Source organism: Akebia trifoliata, chromosome 3 (assembly GCF_017979445.1).
Source record: "Akebia trifoliata isolate Shusen 1 chromosome 3, ASM1797944v1, whole genome shotgun sequence".
Taxonomy (NCBI): Eukaryota; Viridiplantae; Streptophyta; class Magnoliopsida; order Ranunculales; family Lardizabalaceae; genus Akebia; species Akebia trifoliata.
The window spans coordinates 49,973,162-50,001,106 of record NC_141377.1 but is presented as its reverse complement, the minus strand read 5'-3'; the positions used below and the strand labels follow the sequence as shown (position 1 = coordinate 50,001,106).

General features: G+C 36.2%; 3 protein-coding genes across 7 annotated transcripts; all 3 read right to left on the bottom strand.

Annotated features, from left to right (window-relative positions):
- Nucleotides 1-3,494: 3,494 nt before the first annotated feature.
- On the bottom strand, nt 3,495-12,942 carry LOC147407692 (putative disease resistance protein At4g19050). The gene is made up of 4 exons (XM_086436394.1): nt 10,496-12,942; nt 8,988-9,088; nt 8,664-8,900; nt 3,495-4,795 (listed from the first exon to the last, which is right to left on the bottom strand). The coding sequence occupies exon 1, from the start codon at nt 12,069-12,071 to the stop codon at nt 10,545-10,547; it is 1,527 nt and encodes a 508-aa protein (XP_086292520.1). The 5' UTR covers nt 12,072-12,942; the 3' UTR covers nt 3,495-4,795; nt 8,664-8,900; nt 8,988-9,088; nt 10,496-10,544.
- LOC147407693 (putative disease resistance protein At5g45490) lies at nt 3,559-4,758 on the bottom strand. The gene has a single exon (XM_086432626.1). The coding sequence runs from the start codon at nt 4,756-4,758 to the stop codon at nt 3,559-3,561; it is 1,200 nt and encodes a 399-aa protein (XP_086288752.1).
- On the bottom strand, nt 12,942-26,262 carry LOC147407691 (uncharacterized). Of its 5 annotated transcripts, none has more exons than XM_086436387.1 (9): nt 26,022-26,262; nt 25,896-25,934; nt 25,052-25,176; nt 24,858-24,951; nt 22,889-23,175; nt 21,448-22,787; nt 21,270-21,342; nt 20,677-21,170; nt 12,942-14,669 (listed from the first exon to the last, which is right to left on the bottom strand). In XM_086436387.1, exons 5-9 carry the CDS (start codon nt 23,045-23,047, stop codon nt 12,944-12,946), a joined length of 3,792 nt encoding a protein of 1,263 aa, XP_086292513.1. In that variant the 5' UTR covers nt 23,048-23,175; nt 24,858-24,951; nt 25,052-25,176; nt 25,896-25,934; nt 26,022-26,262; the 3' UTR covers nt 12,942-12,943. The 5 variants fall into 5 exon arrangements, with proteins under 5 accessions (XP_086292513.1, XP_086292516.1, XP_086292514.1 ...); XM_086436390.1 differs by having other exon boundaries at nt 25,052-25,168; XM_086436388.1 differs by lacking the exon at nt 24,858-24,951.
- Between the last annotated feature and the right edge of the window lie 1,683 nt (nt 26,263-27,945).

Genomic DNA, 27,945 nt, shown 5'->3' with positions numbered 1-27,945 from the left:
TAATTTGCAAAAGTGCAGTGAATTGCAGGCAGCACCAACCATTAATTTGGGCTACAATATTCCAGTCAATAATTCAATTCTACAAAGACTCTACGAAGTTGTCTACTGGATTTCATCTTCTGATCTAACTTTTCAGGCAAGATATGAATTTGTTTTTGTTTTTCTTCAGTTAATTGAGTGAATAAGTGTAATGGGTTTTGTATTCAAATCATGCCAATTGCTGCTGCTGCTGAGTGAAATTTCATATTCAATTCTCTTTTTTGTTTTTTGCAAACACTTTCAACCACCTTAATGGGTTGTCATTTCTGATGTATCTGCTCTCTAAGCTCTTCTTGTATCATTATTTTGATAGCTGCAGATTTCATTTAAAATACAAGAAGAGCGCAACAACTATGACCATATCGTCTCTCTCGATTCCTCAGAATCTAAAACTGGATCTTCGATATTTCCTTCGAGCAATGGCATTAGACTGGTTGATTCCTGGTGAACTAAAACACTTGAAGAGGCTCTACATAAGGGGAGGGAAAATTGGTAGTTTGGGTAATGAGAGTCACACCTGGAACATCAAGGTTTTGGGTTTGAAGAACTTGGAAGACTTGAAGATTCAATGGCCAGATTTGCTGAAAGTGTTTCCAAACCTAGAATATCTAGAGAAGATTGGATGTCACGAGCTTAATTGGTTTCAATGCGATGAGCATGGTGTGTGGGCGTAAAGTAAGGCTGAAAACAAGCACAAACACACCATGATGCAATGATGAAAGTCCTCTGGCCCCTTTTCTCTTTTCTTCAGGATTTAATACAACAAGACATGACATTTTTATTTTTTATTTTGGTAAGTACCCATGGTTCCTCTCTGCATGTAACAAGCGAGAGAAAGATGGATCCTTCACAATACTATTTTTTTTTTCCTTGCTTCCCCATGTTTTTATCAGTATGTTTTTGTTCATTCCTTGCTTCCTCATATTTGTATCTGTATGACGAAGGATTTATGTGTTTCAAGAAACCATATGTGGAAGGTAGACATACCCAAAACCATCTTTTCTATTACCCAACACCATCATTTCTATGGTCTAGAGTCCGAAATTCTAAGGAAATGGTCAAACTTCTACAGATAAGGTTTTAGTATTTGCTAATTCCATCATCTAATGAGACGTGGAGGTGACATGTATCTCACCTGTTCCTGCTATGGTTTCCAGCTCATTGACAATCAACAAAGAGAAATTCATCATAAAATTTGAATTGTAATTCATATTTCATATAACAATCAATTCTATTTGTTTTACTTACTCTTCTTTCTTTCCAGGTAACTTTGGTATTGAAGAAGTGACTCCATAGTTGTGGAGCAGAAAGAAAACCAATTTAGTTGCAGTTCTAAGCATGTTTTCTAAATTACTTTGTACAGAAGCAAACATATGCTGAAATGTTAATTAGATAACTTTTAATTATCACCATCACAGCCTTATTCCAATATCGGGGTTGGCTGACCAAGTCTTGTATCACCATTCAACATAGTTAAGACTTGAAAGAGAGGTGGTCAATTTTACTCCCTATAAGAAATTTACAGCACATTCTCTATTTTTATGTTTACGGGTCCATCAATGTACATCTTTTATCACAATCTAATGACTGACTGTTTCTGTTCTTATGCTCTAAATCGACTGAATCTTGCTTCAGTTGGCATATTTTTAAGTCACTGATAATTCTAGTTCCATCCAAGTGAATTGGAGGAGGAACTATACATCTTCAGATACGAAAACTTAAAACGGTCCTGTCCCTAAGTTATCTATTTTCTGTATGAGGTATCATGTCAATTTGGATAACCTACTACCAAGTAATCTGGATAAACAAAACAAACTAAATGCCCACAATACTTGTTGAGTTAACTGAAATCAAGTGCTACTGCTAACTTTAGATCATGAAAACCATTATGCTACATGATTTGCGTAAGATTGTACCATGGTCTTAATCTTAGTACCAATAAATTCTTTCAATTTTAGTATAGACTTGCACTGCCGGGTCCAAGCCTGGGTAATGAGGGATGCTTATGTTAGGTTGGTAGCTGATCCTAAATGATATCAAAACCTCGGGCCTTTGACTCATGCTACGGTGTTCTGTGGAAATAACAACACACTGCATTGTAGCAGATAGGATCGATTCATATTTTGATCGAAATCCAGTTCTCAATAAAAAACAGAGGCTTCTATAGGGGTTCGGTCTATGCATGACCAAAACTCTAGTCATAGATCCATCGATCATTTGCAGTGGGTGTGACCTGTGGTTCAGCCTATGCAGATAGCCGAATCTTACAGTGGAAAATAGAAGTAATCCTCAAGTAGTGGTTTTGGCCTATTTACATAGTCATCCGTATAGATGTCTATCGAGTCATAATTTGATCAATGAGTTTATACTCATGATGATTATACAGAAGAACACCATTTTATTTGTTTTTCAGAAAATTAGAATTTTGGAATCTATACTTCCCAATAATAGGAAATCCATTTGTTTGTTTTGTGAAATATTCGCATGCCAAAACCTTTAAAAAAACCAACTCTCTTCACATGATATGTTAAATTTCCAGGAAAATAGTCATACCTCTTCTCACCTTCAATTCCCACTCTCATCTTTCCACTCCAAGTCCTCCCCAACACCAGCATTTACGACCACCATTCATGGCCTCCACCAATACCGCATCCGAAACCACTAAAATCACCATTACTGTCATCATCACAACCATCACCATACCCCCTTGGGTTGTCTGTAACCGAGATAAACACCCCATTTTCCCTCGTGCATTATGGAACCCAATTGTTCAGACCATGTGCTTATGTGCCAGACATTTTCATACACAATTGGATACTACTTACCCAAAAAGTGCCTGTGAAGAGTGAACGATAGGTCAGTTTTGACCGATTATTTGGAATAAGGTTCCCAAATTTTGGGATGGAATTCTTCAATCTTTTGCTGTTGAAAACCAAATGAGGAAGCGCAGTTTTACTTGAGCCACCCACTCTGACAATCCCAATTGCCTTGAAGCCATCGAGACTACCTTTCTAAAGTGTTCTACGACATTTTTCATGTAGTCCTTGAAGGAATAAATCTAGTAAATGGAAGAAGTTTGTTGGTAAAGTCGTGCAGACTTTGAAGAATTTGCTTTGGCATCATTAATGCCTGGGAGCTTTCTTTTGATTTTCACCAAACCCCCTCCACTCCAAACCCTCCCAACCACCACCACTACTGATCATGAAAAGAGGTGAGACTGCCCTCATATTTATGAACTAGTTGTTACTGCTAATTACAACCCATTCATTGAATTAGAAGTGAGAGGAATAACAATTCCTTATTTCCTTCCACTTTCTTGCTAAAAACATCTTTAATTACTAGATAGAAACCCCGTAGCTAAAAACAATTTTAGCATCTATTACTGATTTATTGGGCTTTCTAAATTGGGTCGAATTTGCATAAGAAGACAGCTTTTCCATTAAAACATAGAAAAAGAAGAAGAAGATAATAATGGACATACATTCGTAATAGTTTCTAAATGTTACTTAAAAATTACACTCAGGTGAGGAAAGCAATGCCTTTATAAGTTATATGCTTGGAAATGATCTCCCCCAATGTCTTTGCCGCTGAGGGAAGGCCATCGCACTTTTCTTTAATTTCATCCTCCATTCTTGCCAACTTTTTCGCAACTGAGGTAAAAGGGCGATGATCCAAATCGATTCCTTCATTCTTGGTGGTATCCTTGAATATTGACCAACAACTCTCCCTCGGTAGGGGTGAAATTGGATATAAATTTTCCTTATGACCTACCATCCATGTGGCTACTTGTTCAAGTCTACTAGTGACAATAACTCCACCACCATAATCCTTGGGCAATCCATAAGCGAGACGATCACCCCATTTGTCTTCTTTGAGCAACAATTTGGAATCCAAGTCTTTATACCAATGGTTTGTATCCCAAACATCATCCAAAACAATTAGGTACTTTTTACCTGATAAATGCCTGTGAAGTGTGTGCATTAGGTCGTCGAGACTAGTAGTATCACTGCTGCTCTGCAATTCATCTTCTCCTAGACCCTTGAGCATACTCTTCACAATCTCCTTTGGAACGTCTACTTGGTCAGATGTTTTGGATAAAGGTATCCAAATTCTGGGACGGAAGTCCTTCTTGGCTATTTTGCTGTTGAAAACCAATTGAGCAAGCGAAGTTTTACCAGAACCACCCATGCCCACAATCCCAATGGCCTTGAACCCATCGATTCTACCTAGTTGGAGTAATTCCACGATTTTGTTCATTTGGTCTTCAAAGCCATAATAAATCTTGGAGTTGGAGGATGTGAGAGAGATTTGTCGGGTAGGCGGTGTTGGTTTAAGAATTGAAGGGCGGCTTACAGCAAGATCGGCATCCTCAGTAATGCCTTGAAGGAGCTTTGCTTTGATATCGAGTAAGCGCTTCTTGATTCTGCCAAGGAAGAAGTATTGGGTGAGAGAGCTGTAACGAGAGAGGGTGCCTTGTTTGCTGTTGTTTCGATTATCTGATATAATTTGGCATTCTATGAAAGCGTCATTGAGATCATACAAATCCTGCTCAGCTGGGATAAAGGATGATGTTGTTGTTTCAGAACTTATCTCATTTTCGAGAATATCTCCGATTTCTTGAAAAAGGGTGTAGAGGGGAACACGAGTCTGATCCTTGTCTTCTTCTTGAACAGCATTTATGAATTTGATCTTCAGAAATTGCACCACCTCACTGCCCATCTCAACTCCTTCCTTGCTTTCTCTCTCTTCTGTTGTGCTTTTGTGACAATCCAACGTTTTAATACTTTAGAGACCATTTTTTTTTTTTTTGGTAAATAAAACAACAGTATTAAAACGATTTAAATTATTTAAAAAATATATATATTTTTAACTCTCTTTCAATGATTTTCCCACATAATTTTGTTCAATTCCGATCTCTTGATAATGGGGTTTGGGGCGAAATGGATCAGTTAGATTATGAAATGCGTCACAACAGTTTTCTACTCGATGCTCGTTAATGGTAGTCCGGTTGGCTATTTTACGGGGTCGAGAGGGTTGAGGCAAGGGGATCCACTATCTCCCTTCTTCTTCCTTATTATAGCTGAAGCTCTGGGTAAATTGTTTAGAAGAGCTGTCGAATTAGGGAGACTTTCGGGGTTTAGGGTGAATGATGGTCCTCTCATTTCACACTTGCAATTTACGGATGATACTTTGGTTTTCTTGGATCACTCCAGAGACCAAATGAGAGTGCTTTGAGTCTTATTGTGTTGTTACGAGGCAATTTCAGGTTTACATATCAATTTGCATAAGAGTAAGCTTTTTGGGGTAGGAGATGTGGGTGACATTCATTTGATGGCCGCCACTTTGGATTTTGGGCATGATACTTTACCCACGTCTTACTTGGGTTTACCTCTAGGAGCACCATACAAGAGCATAAAAATTTGGGATGGGGTGATTGAGAAATTGGAGAAAAGATTGAGTACTTGGAAGGTTAAGTATCTGTCTAAAGGGGGGAGAGTAACTTTGATTAAAAACTCCTTAACGAATATTCCGATTTACTTTCTCTCATTGTTCACGCTTCCGAGGTCTGTTAAGTTTAGACTGGAAAAGATTATGAGAAATTTTTTATAGAACGATAGGAATGGGAGAAGGAAGTATCACCTAGTCAGGTGGAAGGCTATTTGTAAGTCTAAGAAGAATTGGGGTTTGGGGATTAGGGGTCTTAGATTAGTTAATAGAGCTCTGTTAGGGAAATGACTATGGAGGTTTGGAGAGGAAAATGGTAGGCTTTGGAGGAGGATCATCACGGCCAAATATGGGGAAGAGAGACTAGGTTAGTATAGCAGTGTAGCCAAAGGCACATGTGGGTGTAGTATATGGAAGGGGATTCAAAAAGTAAGAGAGGAGTTTGAGAAATGAATCAGGTTCAAGGCAGGAAAGGGGGACAAAATCAGATTCTGGGAGGATAATTGGGGTGGCACATCGCCTCTAGCGGCTCAATTTCTGTCTTTGTACGCTTGTTCTCGGAAAAAAAATGAAACTATACAACAATGTTTGATTCGCAATGATTCCAGCTCTACTTGGGATTTGGGGTTTAGGTGACATTTTAATGATTGGGAGCTAACTGAGGTGACATCTTTCCTTGAGCTCTTGAATTCGCGACTTCTCAAGATGAGTACTCAGGACAGTGGGAATGGACGAGGACGAAGGACTTGAGATTCTCTGTTAGATCTTTTCATAATTGGCTCAACACTCATACAGAACGATCATTCATGGAAACCAGTATTTGGTCCAATTCAATTCCGTCTAAAATTTCTTTTTTTGTGTGGTTGGCTTGTCTTGGTAAAATTCTAACATTAGATAACTTGATTACTCGGGGTTGGATTACGCCTAATTGTTGACCGCTTTGTTTGAAGGATGGAGAGTCTGTTGATCATATTTTTAATCCATTGTTCATTTTCGTATAATATTTGGTCATATTTTATTGGGTTATTTTGTATTCAGTGGGTCCTTCCTTGTAAGTTCTCCTCGTTAGTAGAAGGGTGGGCCAATAATGATTTCTCTCCCAAAAAAATATTTATTTAGAATATTCTTCCTTCGGCTATTGCTTGGGGGGTGTTGACCGAGAGAAATAATAGGGTGTTCAATGGCAAGATGAGGAGTGATCATGGCAGCTTCTTGGAGATCTTGGATTTGTTGTACTTATGGTCCAAGCAGAATATACAATTCAAGGGGACTACTTTTGCTGATTTTGTCTTTAGATAGAATTCTTTATGTAATTTTTGATGCTTTTGCTTTCTTTTTTTAGTTCTTTGCGAGGCTTTCTTGGCCTCCTTGTATTCTATTTTCCCTCTTTTTCAATATATTATACTTTAAAAAAAAAAAGAATAAGAGTGATGCTAAATGGATGCAGTTTTTTTTTTTCCAAACACCCAGATGCCTAAAGACGTGTTGACTCACAGTCCAACAAACATTTGACATGTGGCACAATGACATCACAATAAAAAGAGCTTCTCTCTCTTGCCTGCCACATCCCACGTTAATATATATATATATATATATATATATATATATTAATTTTAAATCTTAAAAAAAGTCGTTGGCCCACATTGATCATCTCATCATAGTGACCATCCTTGCAAAAAATCAGCTCAATCCACAACCTCTAACCCATATTTTGAAAAACCATTGTTTTTTCATATGTTTTTACACATGACCCTTGAACTGCCCCCATATATATATATATTATTTTTTTACTATTGATCCAAGGTGTTGAAAATGAATTGTCACTAAACAACAAAATGTAAAAATAAAAGGAAAATGATGGACTGACACAAGGTATTTATTGCGATTCTCACAAGTTTGACGTGGGATGTGTACATAATCATAGATGTGTTTCCTCGCGATATAAGTACAAACCATTTACGATTATGTATGCATGTTCACATCAGAATTGTGAGAATCATAGTAAATCCTGTCACCCTAGCACGATTCAAAATAAAATTCAATGTTGAAAAATAACTATTTTTTTTATTATTATTTTGAAGTTTATTGGATCATGTTTTTGAATGTCACAAGGTGGTCAAACCAGAAAGTTTGCCTTTTCACTATGGGCAGGAGAGAGAAAGGGGCATTGGCCAATTTAGCATTATTCATAGAATAATGAAGTTCTAACTAGAAAGTCCACTCGGTCAATACTCAATTGACGTGACATGGACACATAACCATATATTTTTTCCTCGGAATACACAATTATAAATTCTCATAAAAGATATGCAATTGTCTCCTGAAGAAAAAGATTTATGGTTCTGTGTCCATATCACGTCAGCTAAGTATTGACTGAGTGAAGACTTTCTAGTTAGACAATCAGCACTCTTTGATATATCTCCATCAAAGATAATAAAATATCCAGATCTAACATTCTTTCCTAAAGTGAGAATGATATTTTTAAGGGAACAGATCTCTGTAATATATCTAACCCATAGCCATGTTTTGATCATGATTTTGTAAAAGAAAAAGTTAATTAAAAAGACTTCATTTTTAAGTCTTATTAAGTAGATTGAAAATGAACAATCATTGAATTCTAACATGTAACACACAGATTTTGGTCTCTATGCCAAGTAGTGCTTTCTCAACCGTCTAATTAAATTACATGGAACTGCTGGAAAAAAGCACCACAGAAGATCCTTGTTATGTATGAGATGTCTTGTATTTTATTGCGTTATATAGAGTTGTGGGGGTACAAGTTAAGATTATAAAAAGGACAATCGTGTAATATTTTCTTAAGAATTTTCTATTTTGCAGGATTTGTTTAGGGGAGATAAATGCGTTTTAGCAACTCTCGGCTTCATAAATAGAGATCTCTAAGATTGTAAAACTTGAGAGAAAATAGTGATTGCTCTTTTTTTAAGTATATTGCCGAATAACGCAGATGCTTGTGTTTGTGCAATTTTTGTCATCTTTGTTGTTCTGATTTTTCACAATCCGCTCCATATTTTTAACCTATTAATTATTATTTTTCAAATGAAAGCTACAATTGCACCCCAACTTTTACTTATTACTCCCCAAGTATACACGTGGCTTAGCTATTTTAGTGTATTTTAAGACAAAAAAAAAAAAAAAAATGGAATAAAAATGAAGATTACCTATTGTAGTTGCTAGTACTTGAAGCAAGAATTTAAAATATAACCGAACTTTGAATGAAATCTGTAATCATCAAAATAATGATATGAGAAGAGCTTACAAAGCATATACAAGATAAATGACGACCCCACCTCATTAAGTTTGTTGAATGTGTTTGCAAATTACAGAAGCGAAAATATAGTATTTATGAGATTTCCCCCAACAGCAGCACTTTGACATGATTTGAACACTTGGGAGACCTAAAACATCCAATACAGAAATGTAAACATTCATAAAATATTCAGTAAATATACTGGAAAGAAATAAATAGCGGTTTAACATCTTGCCTAAAAGAAGAAAGAAATCCAGTTGACGACTTCATTGAACATTTGTAGAACTGAATTGTTAATTGGAGTATTTTAGCCCAATTATTAATGGATGGTGCTGCCTGCAATTCACAGATTAATATAGTACTTAGAAAGTTATCTGCCTCATCTTAGTAGGAGGGAAGGAATGCCATTAAATTAAAACAACTAAAGAAAGTAGTTGGAAACAACTGTTAAACTATATATAAAAAAAAAAAAAGTTAGAGAAACACTTCTGCGTAACAACTCCAAATTAACAATTACTAATTTTTTGCGAGTTGTAACCATTCTATAACATTCATATGACCTAATTAGACTGCAACCAATCCTGAAGAATACATGTTACATAAGTTGGAGGAGTCCCCCACGCCTCAAGTATCCACGAAACAACCAAAAAGTTTGGTGTAGGATACATATGCAGTTCCCAAAATCATTGTATGGAAGTGGTAGACATTTTGAGAACTGATCTGACATATATAACCAAAGGGAACACAAAGTTTTGCAATGACTACTTGTCTAATTTAGTAAGCGTGCATTGTGGAGTGACATGTCTTCTATTCAAAAACTCCTTAGTAACTATGAGTTACGGGTCAAATGCTTGCCTACTTGTCTAAATGTTGTAATGTCCTGTGTATTGAGAGAAATTTTACCTTTGTGCACCTTTGAGTTATCTGTCTCATTAAACATATGTGCTTACCTTGTGGAAAGGCCGAAAATTTACACCTGGCTAAGTCGGAAAGGGACATATTGTTGAGGTACAGCTCGGGTTATAAACCTGTTAGTTTGCTACTTTGATTTGCTGATCTCATTAATATAGACTGAACCAGTTGGTGATAACAAACAATTTGGCCTACAAAAGAAATGTTTTCTGCATCATCGGTCGTAAAGATACGCTGCTTTCAAATGAATCAACAGTCACAAATCAGACTAAGATTAGAGGGTATGATTGAAACAATCTTGAGAAGAAGCGACTGTCCAGAACACCAAAATGTAATCAACATAAACACTTCCATTTAATATCAATAAATTTGGATGAATAGTTCACAGCTCAAAAAAGGGGTTGGACTCGTGTCATGCACAACTTTCATTAATTATTATTTTTTAATCTGATTCAGCAGGCATAGTTGGATTGGGTCAGTTGACACCAAAACTTAAAATAAAGACTTACAACTACAAAAACATGAAAGATATATCATTAATTGGAAAGAAAAATAAAACAGTAAGAAACTAACAAAATATCTTACATTATTATTATGAAAATAAATTTATCACCTAAAATGTGGACACTTCATTGAGGCAAACCACTTGTGTAGTAAAACAATATAAAACCTACTCGAAATTTGGTTAGATGCAACTATATTACTGTAAAATAGAATTAAGCTAAACATGCTGCAGCTAGATCCCAGATGAATCCTCCATAAAGAAAAATCAAACAATCCTATTTTTACCAAACAAAGATGGGGAAAAAAAGAAGCTAGTGCATGGCAAACCTGCAGCTCGGAGTTGAGGAAATGCGATACGTGAAGACCACAAAGCCCATCACAATTGTTTAAAATGGAAATGGGACTTGATTCTTTCATCTTTCTGTTTCATTTCCTCCCACCATTCCGGCTCTCCTTCAATCTCTACTTGAGGATGACTGGTTCTGTTTATTTTGAGTGGGAGTGTCAGCAATTTTGGACACCCTCCAACTTTGAGGTTTTGTAGAGATGGCAACACTCCACCACATATACTCTTCAACTCAGACAGTTTCCAGAGAGTCAATTTGCGCAACCTTGGGAGTGCTTTTTCCCCTGATACCGTTTCTCCAAATACACACTCAAATTCATCACAAAATTTGATCTGTAGTGTTTCAAGGTTGTTTAGCTCCAGGCCTGAAGAGAAGACAGTGATGAGGCTTGGGCAGCAATCTATATATAAATTTGTAAGGCATGCAAAGCTCCCAGACTGTGACGCCCCTTCGCACAAAGTCCTTAATTCAGAAAGATTTGAGACCCATAGATTCTGTAAACTTCTTCCCAGTGCCACATTCTCTTCTATCTCATCTCCATAAAATACACTCTCCATTGCATCACATCTCTCTATCCAACATTCTTTCATTACCTTAACATTTTCAGCACCTATATCCGAAAGCTTTGTGATGAATGCATTCTTCTTTAAAAATAAAAGTTCCACATGATTGAGGACTGCCTCAATACCACTAGGAAAGCTTTGAAAGCCACGAATCTCCAAAATTTTGTAAGGCTCTGTTGACCGAGGAAGCCATCTGGTCTGAGTGTTGTAGATATCTTTGAAGATGATTTTCTCCCCTTGAAATAAAATGTCTTCCTCTTTTCCTTGCTCTTCGAGAGAGCACAAACATATCCGGAACTGTTTGAAGGCTTTCTCCCTCAATTGAGAGTTCTTGCCAATAGAGCTGAAAATATCAGAATTGCTTACTGTTACATTTATACAAGGTCTGGAAACATGAGTTCCAGACAGATCCAATATTTTATGTTCGCTCTTCTCCCCAAAATGATCATCTGGGAATTGCCTGAAAGCGGTAGCTCCAAAAAGATCGAGCTCCTCCAGTCTTCTAAATGCTTGCAAAGGTGGAAGCGTCTCTAGTTTGGAGCAACCTCTTAGTAATAATTGGGAGAGTCCACTGCATTTCGAAAGGGATGATAGCTGTTCAACTTGGGTTCCAGAGAGATCCAATTTTTTAAGGCCATTCTTCTGCGTGAAGAATTCATCTGGGAATCCCCTGAACGCGGTAGCACCAGAGAGATTGAGCACCTCGAGTCTTGTAAGTGCTTCCAAAGGTGGCAGTGTCTCTAGTTTCGAGCAACCTCTCAGTAATAGTTGACATAGTCCGCTGCATTTGGAAAGGAATCGTAGGTTTTCAACTTGGGTTCCAGATAGATCTAATTTCTTAAGGCCAATCTTCTGCCCAAAGGATTCATCGGGGAATTGCTCAAAAGAGGTAGCGCCAGAAAGATCAAGCACCTCAAGTTTTGTTAGGACGTTAAAGTTTTCCAGTGCCTTCAGTTTCAAACAACCTCTTAATAATAATTGGGAGAGACCCATGCATTTAGAAAGGAATGGTAGTTGTTCAAGTTGGATTCCAGACAAATCCAATTTTTGAAGGCTATTCTTTTGTCCGAAGGATTCATCTTGGAGTTGCTTGAAAGCGGTAGTGCCAGAAAGATCAAGCACCTCAAGTTTTGTAAGTGCATCCAAGTTTGGAAGTTGCTCTAGTTTCAAACAACCTCTTAATAATAGTTGGGAGAGAACGGGGCAGTTTGAAAGGGATGGTAACTGTGAGACTTGGGTTTCAGAAAGGTTGAGTATTTGAAGGGATTTCCCAAAGGATTCATCTTTGAATTTTTGGAATGCAGTAGAACCTGAAAGATCAATTTCTTCCAGACTTTCAAGATGTCCCAATGGTGGTAGTGTCTGTAAATTGAAACAACCTCTTATTAAGAGTTGACGTAGACAACTGTTTTTAAGAATGGTTGGTAGATGTACAATCCTAGTTCCTGAGAGATCAAGTATTTGAAGCTTGGAGCCAAGGGATTTATCTGGAAATTTCTTAAAAGCAGTGGAACCCGATAGATCAAGCACCTGAATATTTTCATGAAAGGGTGGGAGAGTCTTTAAGTTGGAACAACCTCTAAGAAAAAGTTGTTGGAGACCACTACATTCGGAAAGGGATGGTAGTTGTTCGATCTGGGTTCTAGAGAAGTCGAGTATACATAGGTCTAATTTAATTCCAAAGGATTTGTCTTGGAATTTCCTAAATGAACTAGCACCCGAAAGATCAAGCACTTTGAGTGATGTGGATGCTTCCACACACGGCAGTGTGTCGAAGCGTGAACAACCTCTTAGTGAGAGGTAACGCAGATTATCTAGTCTGGGAAAGGATGGTAAACAGTCAAACACAGTTCCAGAGAGGTCGACTAGTACAAGGGAAGGCTTATCCTCAAAAAATGATCGTCAATTTTTCTCAAAGCACTTGCACCTGATAGATCAAGCACCTTAAGATATTTAGCTTCTTCCAGACGTGGAAGTTCTTCTAAGTAAGAGCAACCTCTTAGGATGAGATGAAGGAGACCGTGATTGCTGGAAAGAGATGACGGTAACTGTTTAATCTGGGTGTCTGAGAGGTCGAGGGTTTTAAGTCTATACATATTCCAAAAGAAGTCATCTGGGATTTCTTTCAAGGCATGAACACCCGAAAGGCTAAGAACCTGTAGACTAGTAAGGCCTTGTATTTCTTTCAAGTTCTCCACATTGCGACAACCTCTTAACACAAGCACATAAAGCTTTTTCAAAAAGTGAAGGGAAAATGGTAGAGACCTCGTTCCGACATGGAGAAAGGTGAGAACCTTAAGATTCTGCATTTTCTGAAAGAATGCATGTGAGATTTCAGTTGAGAGGCTACCTTTAATATCCTCTCCATGAAGCAGTAGTGTTGAGGATTCTGGGAATTCTGGACAATCGAAGTACATGGTTTGCAAACTCCCATCCATCAGAAAGATTTTACTCAAGCTATCCTGCTCTGTATATAGCTCAGGAATAGTTAACCTCACACTAGCTTTTGCCAATATTATATCACTTCTTTCGTGTTCTAAGTGTAAGTTGTCATGCACCATCACGTGGTCATCATCTGATTTAAATAACAGATAATGATCTAATAGCTCCTTCAATATATGTTGGCCTTCCTTGTATGCATCCTCCAAACAATGGAATCCTTCTAGAAATCCTTCTATTATCCAAGATGTTATCAATCCTTTCACATTGATATGATGATACTTTGGATAGAGTGTGCAATACAAGAAGCAATCTTTCATGGCCTTGCTGGGTAACATCGCGCAATTAATTTCCATCATACTCAATAAGCATCTGGTTCTTAGATTATATGCTATTTCCAATTTAGCCCTCAATGTCATTGGGCTAGTAGTATCTCCCTTGATGGCTCCAGCTAGCGTGATAATTTTCAGGGGCGCACCCTCACAATCCCGGACTAGTTCTTTGGCAAGGAGATCTACATCCGGAGAATCAAATGCTCCCCCAGCTTTGTCGCAGAACAATAACCAGGCATCACTAGGGCGCAAGGAATCTAGAGAAAGGACCCTATCAGGGGATATTTTCGAAGAGACGGATTTACTTCCAATCAATAAAACCTTGGATGATGATTTATTTTGTCGCCTGGCAGGTGGTGGGAGTCCTAATTTATGCAGATCATTTAAAGAAAAGTTCTCTTTGTCATCTAGAATCAGCAAAAACCTCTTCTCTTCAAGTGTCATAGAGATTTTATGTTGTAAGCTCTTCTCAGTCGTTTCTTGATTGGCGCTCATTATGTTTGAGGATAGCTTCAACTGATCAATAATTTGCATCATCATATCTTGGAAGTTATAAGAGGACCCCACATTTAGCCAGATGACAATGTCAAAGGGACCAGTCTCAACTGCAGCGTGCACCACTTGCCTTGCCATCCATGTCCTCCCGCTTCCTTCATTCCCTTCAATTCTAACAATTTGAACATCTTTTTCACTTAACCATTTCAACACTTTCTGTTTGTTTATTTCTGCTATTCTGATAGTTTCCCTTGACAGTGATGATCGCACAATGGTCTCCACTTCAATAGCTATGTCAGACGTTGGTTCACCATTCAAGTCCAACCTACAACAACTAATTTGTATATGTTACCAGAGCAAGGAAAAGAAAAGTACAGCTACTTGTGCTGTGAGGAAAGAAATGAATTAGAGAGAACGTTATTGTTGATAAATAAATCACCAATTCAACTAACCTTATATCAATTTTTATAATAGGGTCCTTAGCATGGTAACCAAGTTCGGATTCAGCAATTATTTTGTGAGGTTAATTTGGGTACTACATTCCCAAAAATATTTCAAGATAATTCAAGGGTTATTATGCAAATAATAACTATGGGTTTCTTCTTATACCCCATCATCTTCAATCTCCCTAAAAACCCTGTCTTCTTCTTGAGATTTGATGTTTGAAAAGATTTTTGTTTTTTGCTAAGCAAGCAAAGGGTTCATGTTCAACAGAGGTGGAGGCCAAGTTTTACACACAGGTCGTTGTATGAGCACTCCATACGCCTTACTAACTTGGATAAGTTGGCACCTTAGGTTGAAGATTATAAAATGTTGTGGTTTTAGGATAATTTTTTGTATCATATATGATGATTAATCAGCAAATCACTGATTATTTGACCATTCATCGATTCAATTGGTTAGCCCTTGATTTGGTGATTTTTTTTCTGAATTTGGGAAAAATACAAAGAATTTTGTGACAATGGTCCCTAGTCCAAACCTCATTGCTTGTAGCGATCCCAGTCTATATATTGTAATCAATTCGAAACCAAACTTAAAGTAACAAGACAGGGTTTTGATGATTATGGTAAGTTCAAAACCTTAGGAATAAGCAAATAGGTAAGGGAAAAAATAATAGAAAAATCTCTTTGCCTCTAGTCTGATCTATGCCACATGGAAGTCACTGGCCTCGCTTGGACCATGGAATAATGGGGACATTTTACCGAAACAATGCAACAAAGATTGAAAATTTACTTGAGACAATACACTTTCCAAAATAATCACCAAATCATGTTTTTTTTTACAGATTTGGGAATTCATTTTTGCTTTTAAAACGAATTAATGTGCATCGGTCGTAACAGTGAAATACCTAAATCATATATGTTTTTTATTATTTTGAATTTGACAACCGAGATGACTTGAGTGACATTTTGAAAATCTTGGCCTTTTTTTGACTAATAATCTTCTAATCTACCTTATTTAAAAATTGCTTCTAAATATATTAATAAATAATTTTAGACTGACTTAAAGAGTTTATCATTCAAGAGATGACTTAGAAGAATCAACTTGGTATTGATGGGGGTTGAAATGACACGAAATACCGAGTTTTAAAATCATGCTAGCAAGAGGTTTTAAAATATAATATAGTTTGGGTTCTGTTGACTCAAGAAATAATACACGATCTTAACCATGAAAATACAAAATCAATAGTTGGCAATTATCCCCAAGATGAATATCATTAGAATATGGATTGTATAGGCTAAAATGTGAACTTTATCCTAGTCCTATCTAGATGATTAAACCGAATTGGGCTCGGGGGGTCATGAAAACTGTGGTACCTCTCATCAGCAGCGTTCCTGCTCGGATGTGAGAACCTAGTCAACACCTGGGACTTTGAACGGGCCGAATCCATTCAGAGAAAGAGATCGACCCGATAAGGATTCATGTGTTGACTCATTAGAGGAATCCTTTCCGTATTTATCTGCATTCCTTTTATAACTGCCATTCCTTATTTGATTTCGTATATCGTGTGAAAGGAAAGGATATTCCACATCCCACGAATCACAAGGATGGATAGTGAGGGAAAAGATGGTTACGGAATGTGAGAAGTCTATAAATAGGGAAAGGATCTTCACATGAGAGGGCTTTTGATTTTTCGTGATTTTGATATTTAAAATCCTAATCAGAGCATTAACTTGGTTGTCTAAGATTCTTTGGCAGGTACCACACCAGTGTCCCAATTTAGAGGATGTGCATAGGATCACCATTAAAATTTCAAGTTTGAGGTGAAGACGGTCAACCCAAAAAAGGACCTCTACATGTTTTATTTGGATACTCATAAAATTCTAACAGTTGGATTATGTGTTATGAAACAATGGGATTATGTGATATGAACCGATTCATTGTTCTTGAGCCAACTAAGTTAAAAGGGTATTCTTTTAAAAGAGAAAAAGATAAAACCATTAAACCTAAATAAAAGTGGCTGAAACTTTTGGATTTCATGTTGGTTTTTGAAATTAAATGAAGTTTGGTTTCATAATGATTACACTAATTTTGTTATTTTTTGGGGGATGTTTTCTAAAAACGATAGTTAGTTGTGCAAATTTTTTAGTTTGTTTTACTTTAGGAAACTTTTCTTAAAATATTGTGTGGGATGGACTTCTTTCTAAATCTCTAACATTATCTTGATGGCTCAGTTAGTAAAGTTTTTCTTACTTATTCCTTCCCCCCCCCCCCCCCCCCTTCCCCTTCCCCTTCCCCTTCCCCCCAATCTTTGTTATGATTTTCAAATACTCAAAATACTTTTTTCTCATCTCTTTTAGTACATTTGGATTTTTCAACGGGGATTGTGATCCATTCCAACGATTTGTTACGGAGAATGATGAATGGAGCATGATATACTTATAATTTTGAATAATTAGATATAACTTTTGATCTATTTTAACAATGAATAACTAACAAAGAATGACATACTCATAATTATAAAGATTCAGTCGTAACGTTTGATCTAAATGTTTCTTTTGCCACTATAATACATGCATTTTGATTATTTCAAGAAGATCTATCTAGCGGTGAGCTTAAAAAAATGAAAAATGAAAATTGTCGAGATCAAAACTTGACTCATTGACCTATACAATTGAATTTTCGTTCTCGGCGATTTTGTTTTCATTTTTTTGGAGATTGACACTAGATATATCTTTCCTAAATACCCAAAATACATATAAAATAGTGGTAGAATAGACACTCAAATAAATCATTACACTTCTCTTACAATTGAAACTGTCCAATCTTGATCAACGATTTTGACTCTTCATTTTATGTTCTATTTTTTTGAACTCCACACTAGATAGATTTTTCCGAGACACCAAAACCGCATATATGATTATAGAGAAACAAACACTCAGATCAAATTGTCATTCATTGTCCCAAATCATCATAATGGTTTTACATTTAAAATTATGATTATATCATTCTAAGTTGAAGAATGAAAGTTACATGTAAACTTTCAAAATTGTGATTATATCATTCTCCAATTGTCATTCATTGTCACAAATCATTGGAATGGATTGTAATGGCCATTGAAAACCTAAGTATGTTAAAAGAGGTGAGACAAAAAGGTGTTTTAGGTATTTTAGAAGTTATTACGAGGGAGATGCGGGTGGGGACATTAGGAAACCAAAAGTTAACTAACTGGACCATCAAGACACCGCCCAAAAGTATGGAGGTACTTAGGAAGAAGTCACCTTCCCATGATGCATTAAGTAATGTTCTCTTTACCTTATTGCTCACATATATCATAGTGGTTTTTATGGTTCTATGTTTCTATTATATTTTAAAGTTAAAAAAAAATGACTTTTCTCTAAAATAAACAATCAATAATAAGGGTAATTAGGGTATTTCACTATCATGATCTACAGCAAATTAGCCAATTAAAAAGAGTAAAAATTTCCAAATAAGTAATAAACATGAATTGATAATTATTTTGAGAAGTGTATTGTCCGAATAGTTTCTCAATCGTTGATTCATAAGTTGGGGTCACATCCCACAAGAATGAACCAAAAACTAATAGGGTGATCAATAATCATCTTATTTGAGTGTTTATTCTGTGGGCCAGTATTCAGACACTAGTTAATGAAGAAACTATATCATTGTAAAAGTTGTAACTCTTTTAATTTAAAGTGAATTAGATGTGCCCACCCTGGTTATGGTGAGTATTAGAGATGTAGACACCCCAATTTGAACAGGCTCAACTTGAAAAGGACTCAAAAAAGATATATTTTTATTAAAAATCCATCCACAGGTCTAACGGCTAAAATCTTCAAATTCGACATTTTTGTTCAAATCAAAGGCCCTAAGACTCTCAATAGTCCTATGGACCCACAATAAGACTTATCCAAACCCATCATCTTCTCAACCTATAGTCATTATAATCCTAACCTAATCATGTTTAACCCAACCCCAAGCCCAATGGACCTAAACCAACCCTAAATGCAATCCGACCTAAACCATTACCCAATCCTAAGTCCAAACCCCTACTCTAGCCCAAACCCATACCCATGTCCATGACCATAACCAATCAAGATTCATACAACCCTTAATCATCAAGGTGGACACATGTTACCCCCACAACCAACCTCCTAAAAGTAATCATTCTCATCAATCTCATCACTATTCTCACATCATATCACATGCCACCACCTAATCCCATCACATTCTCCTCAAAACACTCCACAAGTCATCTCTATACCCCCACACTCATTCTCCTTAATCAACTCACTTAACTCATACACCTCCATACCCTTTTACCATGTATTGCCATATCTTTCACCCTCCTAAAATCAAAATACCTACCCCCCTTACATAATCATTCTTCCAACCAACACCCACATCCCTTAACCTCACCTAATACTCAACCCATATGGGTCAAGTAATCCATTTCAACCCCTTTTTACCAAGTTTACCCTCCCCTAACCACAAATTCTCTATACCTCATTCATAAACCTCAAGTCATTTACCATCATTTTTTATTTTCACCTCATTCTACCCCAAAAAATGTATAAAACTCCCCTACACCTTATTCAAAATCCCCCCAAGACTTAAACCTCCTTTTCAAGCTTCAACCTCTCAAAAATCTGAAACTCCACTCATCTCTTTACTAATCTCTATATTCCCTTTCTCTCACTCTCTTCTCAAAAGACAAAAAAAAAAAGTATCTAACATAAACATTTTCGTCAAGGACTCAATAAGAAGGAAGACAAGTCCAAGCTTCAAGGTGGGTGTAGAAAAATAATTCCCTCTCTCCCCTCTCCATCTCTATCTTCTATTTCCCCCTTTCACCTTTCTTTTTCTTTTGATTTTGGAGGTTCACCTCCCTTAAAATATAAGTCTTTGTGGTCTATTCACTATGGGGTCTATACCTTAATGAGATATCCCCATGATCTAGGCCCGAAATAAAATCCCTCAAAGTTTGAGGGTACAAATTTTCCTTCTCTACTGATTTTCTCTCTTAAAATTTATAAAAATGAAAAAATGACCATTTTTAAAGGTTACCACCTATGGTAGAAGGAATAGGGTGCCTAACACTTTCCCTATCCCTTAACATGGACCCCCTTACATATATCTTACGTGGACCAACACCCTTATCTGTATGAGAGTTACTACAAACAAAAACGATTTTTCAAAACTATCTTTCGAGTGCCCATTCATACCCTATTCTTAAAAAAAATGGGCAACTCCAAATCCGAGTAGAGATCAGGTTTTCAACGAAAATCCATATCTACAAGAGATACCCCGTGTTTTGAAACCAATGCCATGCCTCCCTTGACCTCAGTTTTCTTAATAGATTGATGTAAAGGCACAAATGTCCTCGTCTTCATCTTTTAGCCAAACCCTCTTCAACTACTTTGGGTAAAATTTTAACCCTCATCTTCAACCTTAAGATTCTATTTACTTTAATATCCAAAGCTCAAAGTAAGATAGGTATATATAGAATTATAAGTCAATGGAATTTTGTGTAGAAAAATCCTAGGGTTTTCTACAATGAGGGAGTTAGCTCTAAATGAACTCCAACATAGAGGTTGAAAAGCTTGAAAATGAGTGTTTTTGGGAAAAAATAAAAATAAAATAGGACTTTTGAGGAAGTAGAAAACAATGGGAATTTTGGTTGGAAAATTTTAGGGTTTTATGCAAGGGAGGCATGTCATCAATTTCAAAACACGGGTATCTCAAATATTCACCAAAATGTGGGGTTGTCTAAATCACCCTTTAATTTATTGTACCTACTAGCATGCAAAGGTTTTATAAACCATATCATGATCATACTCACTATAAATTGAATTCAAATAAAATTTCACCTTCGTATATTGGAAGGCCCATTTTCTTCTTGTTGTTGAACAGACATTGATGGTGAAATTCTTGAACCCTCATTTGGAGTGCCACATCTGGCAGACAAGGCCTCATTCTTATAGCATGTAGTCTGCTCCATTTCAATTTCTTCCTCAGCAAGTTCGATCAATGGCTGTTTCGTGCTAGGTTGGCTTGTTGAAGGGCTCTGAATTGCCTTACCATGACTGAGTAAGGGAGCGTCCTGTCTTTGACTTGTTATGGCATCAACCTTAATTTGTTCAATCTCATCATCAGAGTCATTGTTAGGCTCTGAATCACCAGCATGGGGATATTCAACATGACCTTCACCACCTTTTGCATCACCTTCGCATACTTTTGTATGTTCTATGATACTTAGGTTTTGTTGTTCAACACTTTCCCTCATGCCCACCAATGTAAAAGGTGTAGCAGTCTCAATGATTCCTCCCTGTGCGAGCTCCTCAAACTTCGCTAGATTCTCTTCCTGGACAAGTATGTGATCACGCGTGCTTATAAGCATTTGTTTTCGTAGGTTTCTCGATCAAATTACAATTATGTAAACTGCAAAAGGAAAAGTACTTACCAGTCTTGAAGTCTCCTCATTGTCGTTGTTATTCTTGTATTGCATCGAATGGTGGTCATTCAGATGATCATCCCTATCATTAGGAGTATGAATACATATGAAATTAAAGTAGAGAATAGCAAAAGGATTATTAATTACTACATTGTTGTACACTAAAGATGATTCAACTAATTTTTACCTTTGCTCAATTGGAGGTCTATTTCCTTCCAATGTGAGTTGCTCAAACTTCTCTAGATTTTCTCCTTGGTCTGGTATATTGCGAACTACAGTCTCATTGACTCCTTCCACTGTGAATTCCTCAAACTTTACAAGATTCTCTTCTTGGGAAAGTGTCTTGCTAAAAACAATTTCATCGACTCCTTCCAGTGCGAGTTCCTCAAACTTCGATAGATTTTCTACTTGGGAAAATACATTGCTACCAACAATTTCACTGACTCCTTCCAGTGCAAGTTCATCGAACTTACTCGGATTTTCTTCTTGGACAAGTGTATTGTTAACAGTAATCTCACTGGCTCCTTCCACAGCGAGTTCTTCATCAAACTTTGCTAGATTTTCTTCTTGGGAAGGTGCATTGCTAAAGATGATCTCACCAACTCCTTCCAGTGCGGGTTCCTCAAACTTCGATAGATTTTCTTCTTGAGAAAATGCATTGCTACCAACAATTTCACCTACTCCTAGTGCAAGTTCCTCGAACTTACTCGGATTTTCTTCTTGAGAAAGTGCATTGCTAAAGACGATTACACCGACTCCTCCTAGTGCAAGTTCCTCAAACTTCAATAGATTTTCTTCTTGGGAGAATACATTGCTACCAACAATTTCATTGACTCCTTCCAGTGCAAGTTCGTCAAACTTACTCGGATTTTCTTCTTGGACAAGTGCGTTGCTAACAGTAATCCCACTGACTCCTTCAATTGTGAGTTCCTCAAACTTTGCAAGATTTTCTTCTTGTGAAAGTTCATTGCTGACAACAATCTCACTGGCTCCTTCCACTTCGAGTTCCTCAAAATTTGTTAGATTTTCTTCTTGGGAAATTACGTTGTGAACAACAATCTCACTGTCTTCTTCTTGGGCAAATACTTTGCTTCCAACAATTTCACTGACTCCTTCCAGTGTGAGTTCCTCGGACTTACTTGGATTTTCTTCTTGGACAAGTGCATTGCTAACAACAATCTCACTGGTTCCTTCCATTTTGAGTTCCTCAAACTTTGTTAGATTTTCTTCTTGGGCAAATATTTTTCTACCAACAATTTCACTGACTCCTTCCAGTGCGAGTTCCTCAGACTTACTTAGATCTTCTTCTTGGACAAGTGCATTGCTAACAACAATCTCACTGATTCCTTCCATTGGGAGTTCCCCAAAGTCTGCTAGATTTTCTTCTCGTAAGAGTTCATTGCAAACAACAATTTCACTCACTCCTTCCATTGCGAGTTCCTCAAATTTTGCTAGATTTACTTCTTGGGAAAGTACATCACTGATCAAAGGCCGAAACCACTCTGTGAAGTGGAATATTAAATGGCGCTGCAATACATTAATTCAGTTAAGACATGAGAATTTCTTTGCAAAACATGTACATCATCTAAGAATTTTTATCATGCAATTTATAAACATAAAGTACTTACCAGTCGCAATATCTCCTTGTTGTCATATCCCTTTGATGTATAATCATTCACACTATCATCCCTGACATTAGGAGGTTGGATACCTCTGCCACTAATGTTGATTTTTCTCTCTGAGGGCGCCTCTTCAATGTTTGACTGCGTGTTGAACATGTTATTCATGCTCTAAACTTCTTTATTCAACTCGATTTTGTAATTATTATATCTATTCAATATCGTTCCTCTTCTATTTAGCTGGCAAAAGCCACGCTTGGGACTCGTAGATGATTTCAGTATGTTTTTCAAGTCCCCTGTAATGCACATTCAAATACAATAGATGAAATTTGAGATATATTGTAAGAATTAGAAGTAGCTTTCAAATTAAAAATGTGGTTGATTTGAGAGTGAAACATGGTTATTTACTGTTATAACTGTTAAAATGATAGGTGTCTTTTCTTCCATCTATTTTTGGTGATTTCAATTTAATTTTTAAATTAGGTTACAGTCATTTTTCTATGGTACTATTAGGATAAGATAGGACTTGACACCTAATTTTGCAGTCGAAGAGCTGAGTTGGAGGATTCCACAGTACTGAACTGGGTCTCTACTATGATACAATTTCATATTAACACGATTGATTGATTACGCTAACAGTGTACTTATTAATAAAAATGAACAAAGCCTAACACATGCACATTAAATTTAGTTCTTGCGCCGTTAACATGGTCTATATATAGGACCTTGTGCAACTGATCAGTTCGGGGGTGGACCAGGATTTTCTTGTAGTGGGGGCAAACTACAGAAAATGGTAAGGTTGAAGAGCTTGATGATGAATGATTTTGTGGAGAAAACTCAAAAGGTTTTTTGCTAGAGGTTGAAGAAAAGGGAATTTAGGTCATTTATCATAGTCTATGAGAGAAGACCCAAGTCAAGGGGTAATGTCATCCTTTAAAAACATAGGCTATTTCAAAATTATCCAGTGAAAACCTTTCGAATTCGATCTCTTCCCAAAATCAGCCATCTTCAACATCTTGGTTAAAAAAAATTATTCTAGTTTTCAACGTCAAGTTTAATTTGCAACTCTAAAGACCATTATAGGATTTTTGAAAGTAGAATATGATGAGATTTTTTAATTGAAAATTACAGGGTTCTATATAAGGGATTAAGAGAATGTTCAAAACAATGGATTGAATCTTCGAGGTTAAAGATGACTCATTTTAGAAAAAAACAAATAAGCTTTCTTTTTATTTTTAACTAGTTGAAAATGTAGGTATTTACATCATTTTTTGTTGGTCTAGAAAAGAAGAAAATGGCCAAAGGGGGGCATGTCATCACTTTGGAAACAAAGATGTCGGTATCTCAAACATTCACCAAAGTGTAAAGGGGTGTCCAATCACAAAAAAAGATATTAAAAGGAGAGACAGCTGCAAAAAACTAGAGAAGGGGGGAGTGGGGGTAACAGGATCAAAGGGGGAATGTCATCAATTGAAAACACAGCCAGAAAATTTGAAAAGGAGGGGAGGGGGGGGAGGGGTGGGGGGAATTGGAGCAAGGGGTGGAGTGGGGGCAACAAGATCAAATAGGGCATGTCATCAGTTAAAACACAATGGTATCTCACTGAAGAAATTCAGTGGGAGCAACAGAAATAGAAATAGAAATGGTTCTATTTCATAGAGAAAATAAATGATTGTAGTAATCCATTGGTTCTACTGGTCTCATGAAATAGAACAAAAACGTTTCTATTTTTGAAAAGGCCACCATGCGAATCAATCAATTCTGGTTGGAACCAGTCAATTTTTATAGACAACTAGAAGTATTTGCTCTCATTTCTAATTATATGAATTTTTTTGGTCTGAAAATCAATTCTAACTTCACTAATAGTAAATTTTTTTAGGTCTGAGAAATAATTCAAGCTTCTTAATGGTATTTTTAATTGCAAGAATTTTTCTCTCAATAGCCTAGTAGATTTCATTTAGGCATATTGACACCTTACATTTTCTTCAATTTCGATTGTTGTGCACGTGAACACCTTAGTAATGTTTAGTAATTTGATCAAACACCACCTTGTATGCCACACCTTCCAAGATCTGTTTAATAATGACACTGAAGGATAAACCAAACTAATTGTAGTAAATGCAAAGAAGATAAACAATCACACAAAGAAATAATAAGAACACAAATACTGACAACACAAGATTTTATGTGGTTAATCCAAAGGCTACGTCCACGGAGATATGAGCGGTAGAGCTTGATTTCAATATGAAGAAAATAGTGCAAATCGATACAAGGAAACACTTCAAGGGCCTTGACCACTACACCCAACCACCCAAACATTGTTAGTTGATGAAAAATAACTTGAAAAATATAAAAAGGGAGCGGTTCAGCAGCCCTAAACTTTGCCAAACATTTTTCAAAACATGGGTGAGAAGCTTTGGAATGAGCTGGTTTTTTGTGAGGATGATCTTTACAGTGAAGAGATCATCCTCTCTAAAAATCAGCTCATTTTGAAATTTCTAACCCTAGTTTACAAATTGAAGAATCGTGGACCGTCCAATTTTTGTAAATCACTTTTGATGGGGTTAGAAGTTTTGGAATTGGCTGATTTTTGGTGAGGATGATCTCCTCATCATAGAGATAATCCTCACAAAAAATCAGCTCATTCCAAAACTTCTAACCCATGTTTTGAAAAATGTTTGGCACAATGTTTAGCAAACTTTAGGGCTGCTGAACCGCTCCCATATAAAAAATACACCTTGTAATGTAATATATCACTTGGATCTTGGTGGATATAGGGATGGATCCATATCTGACCTAAATCCAATTCAGATCAAGGGACATCAACCCATATCCGGCCCATTTTTTAATTCAGATATACTTGAAGGAACCAAACCCGCTAAATTTGGATTCAGATTTCAGATAAAACTCGTCCCATTTTAAACCCAAGCCACATGGGCAGACGTATTGTCATTATGATAATCATAGATTCATAATGATAATGATAATGATGGTGATGATCAGAACTTTATCTTACCTTTGAATCACGATCCTCTTTGATGGTCCATAGCATTAGCTGTTCAACGGACCATATATTTTTGTTAGCTCACTATAACAAAATTTCACACACACACACAACACTTTTTAAGACATTAGTACTAACCTGCAATCTAGGCTCAGAGAGACAGAGGTAAAGTAGGATTCACGCTCAAAACAAAGAGATGATGAGAGCAGATATAGATGAAACATATATAGATAGTGTAATCTAATTAACGCAAGAGATCCACCGAACACAAAATCATATAAAATGACTTTCGGCACTTGAAGTCGTTCCACTGAATTCTTTAATTTACATTCGTCCAGATTCACAACTCACCCATCCTATCCTTTCCTTTTCTATTCCAACTTGAATTAATATATATATAAATGAGTCAAGTCATAAAAATTACTTAGAGGACCCTGGTGGAGGGATTTCTTTCAACCTAAGTTTTGGGACTTCTCTTAAAAATCCATTTAGTAAAACTTTTCTTTCTAATCAGTCCTTGAATCTCACTCCCCACATTTTTCACATTTAAACGTCGAATATACCCTAATCGTTCAAACCCATCTTTTTCACTGAATAAAAAATTAACCTTTTGACATCCCAATCGAGTTTTGGAGATTTCATTACGACGTAAAGGATTTGAAAAAGAAGAAAAAACCATTTTAAGGATTTTTTTTTTTTTTCATGTTGTAAAGTATGTAAAGATTATAATTTTTTTCCAAGTTTTTTTGCTTTTTTTTTTGATGAAAATTAATCAAAAATAGTTCTTTTGGTTTGAAATCATTTGGACAAGTCGTTATGTCAAGTTTTTAGTCAATCTTTCCATTTATTTTAGTCAAAAAAACTCAAAAAACGAAACCGAGTGGGTTTTATCAACGTCAAGTACACCAATTTCTATTGTTAAGTTTGACATGTTTAAAAACTTGTTGAATTCAACAATAAAAAATATCGAACTCAACGATAAAAAGTGGTGAGCTTGACAATAAAAATGTTGACCTCGACAATAATGAGGAACCATTAAGAAATAAAAAAATTTACTAAATATACAATCAAGCTACCACTTAAAATTTAAAGACTATTTAGAAAGAAACCCCTTTATCAGGATCTTTTAGTAATTTTCCCTTTAAGAGTCCTCCTTGTTTGTAAGGCCTTTTTCTAAGGAAAAAATAATACTTAAGAGGACCCTGCAAAGGGATTTCTTTCTAATTGACCCCTGAGTTTGTATCCATCTCTTAATAGTCTATTTAGTAAAACTTTTCTTTCTAATTAGATCATGAACCTCACTCCTCACATTTCTCACGATTGAAACAAGGAATGTGCCATAACATTTTGAACTCACCATTTTCATAAAATAAAATAAAAATGGATTTTCGGTATCCCAATCAAATTTCGAAGATTCCATTATGTTGTAAAGGATTGAAAATGAACAAAAGGTCATTTTGAAGGATTTTTTAAGACATGTAAAAAAACTAGGTTTTTTTTTTTTTTTTTTCAAGTTTTTTACTTCATTTTTGGATAAAAATCGATCAAGGATGGTTCTTTTGGTTTGAAATCATCTAGACAAGTCGTTATGTCAAGTTTTTAGTTGATCGTTCCATGTCTTTTAATCGGAAAATCTTGAAAAACGAAACTAGATAGATTTTACAACGTCGAGTTCAACATTTTTTATTGTCGAGTCTGACAATTTTTTAAAGCTTTTGAGTTCAACACTAAAAAATGTTGAATTCGACAATAAAATGTGGTGAGCTTAAATAAAAAGCAGTGCGCTCCACAATAATAAGTGGTGAGTTTGATAATAAAAATGTTGACTTCAACAATAATGAAGGGCCATTAAGAAATAAAAAGTTTGCTAAATGGACTATCAAGCTACCGTCTAAAATTCAAGGACTAGTTAGAAAGAAATCCCTCGATAAGGGTCTTCCAAGTAATTTTCCCCTTTTTTATAATACCAAATATAACTATCCCTTCCACCATCCTTCTTTTTTATATTCCAAGTTGAATAAAAAAAATATAAGTGGTTCAAATCTGCTAGCTCCATCTACCA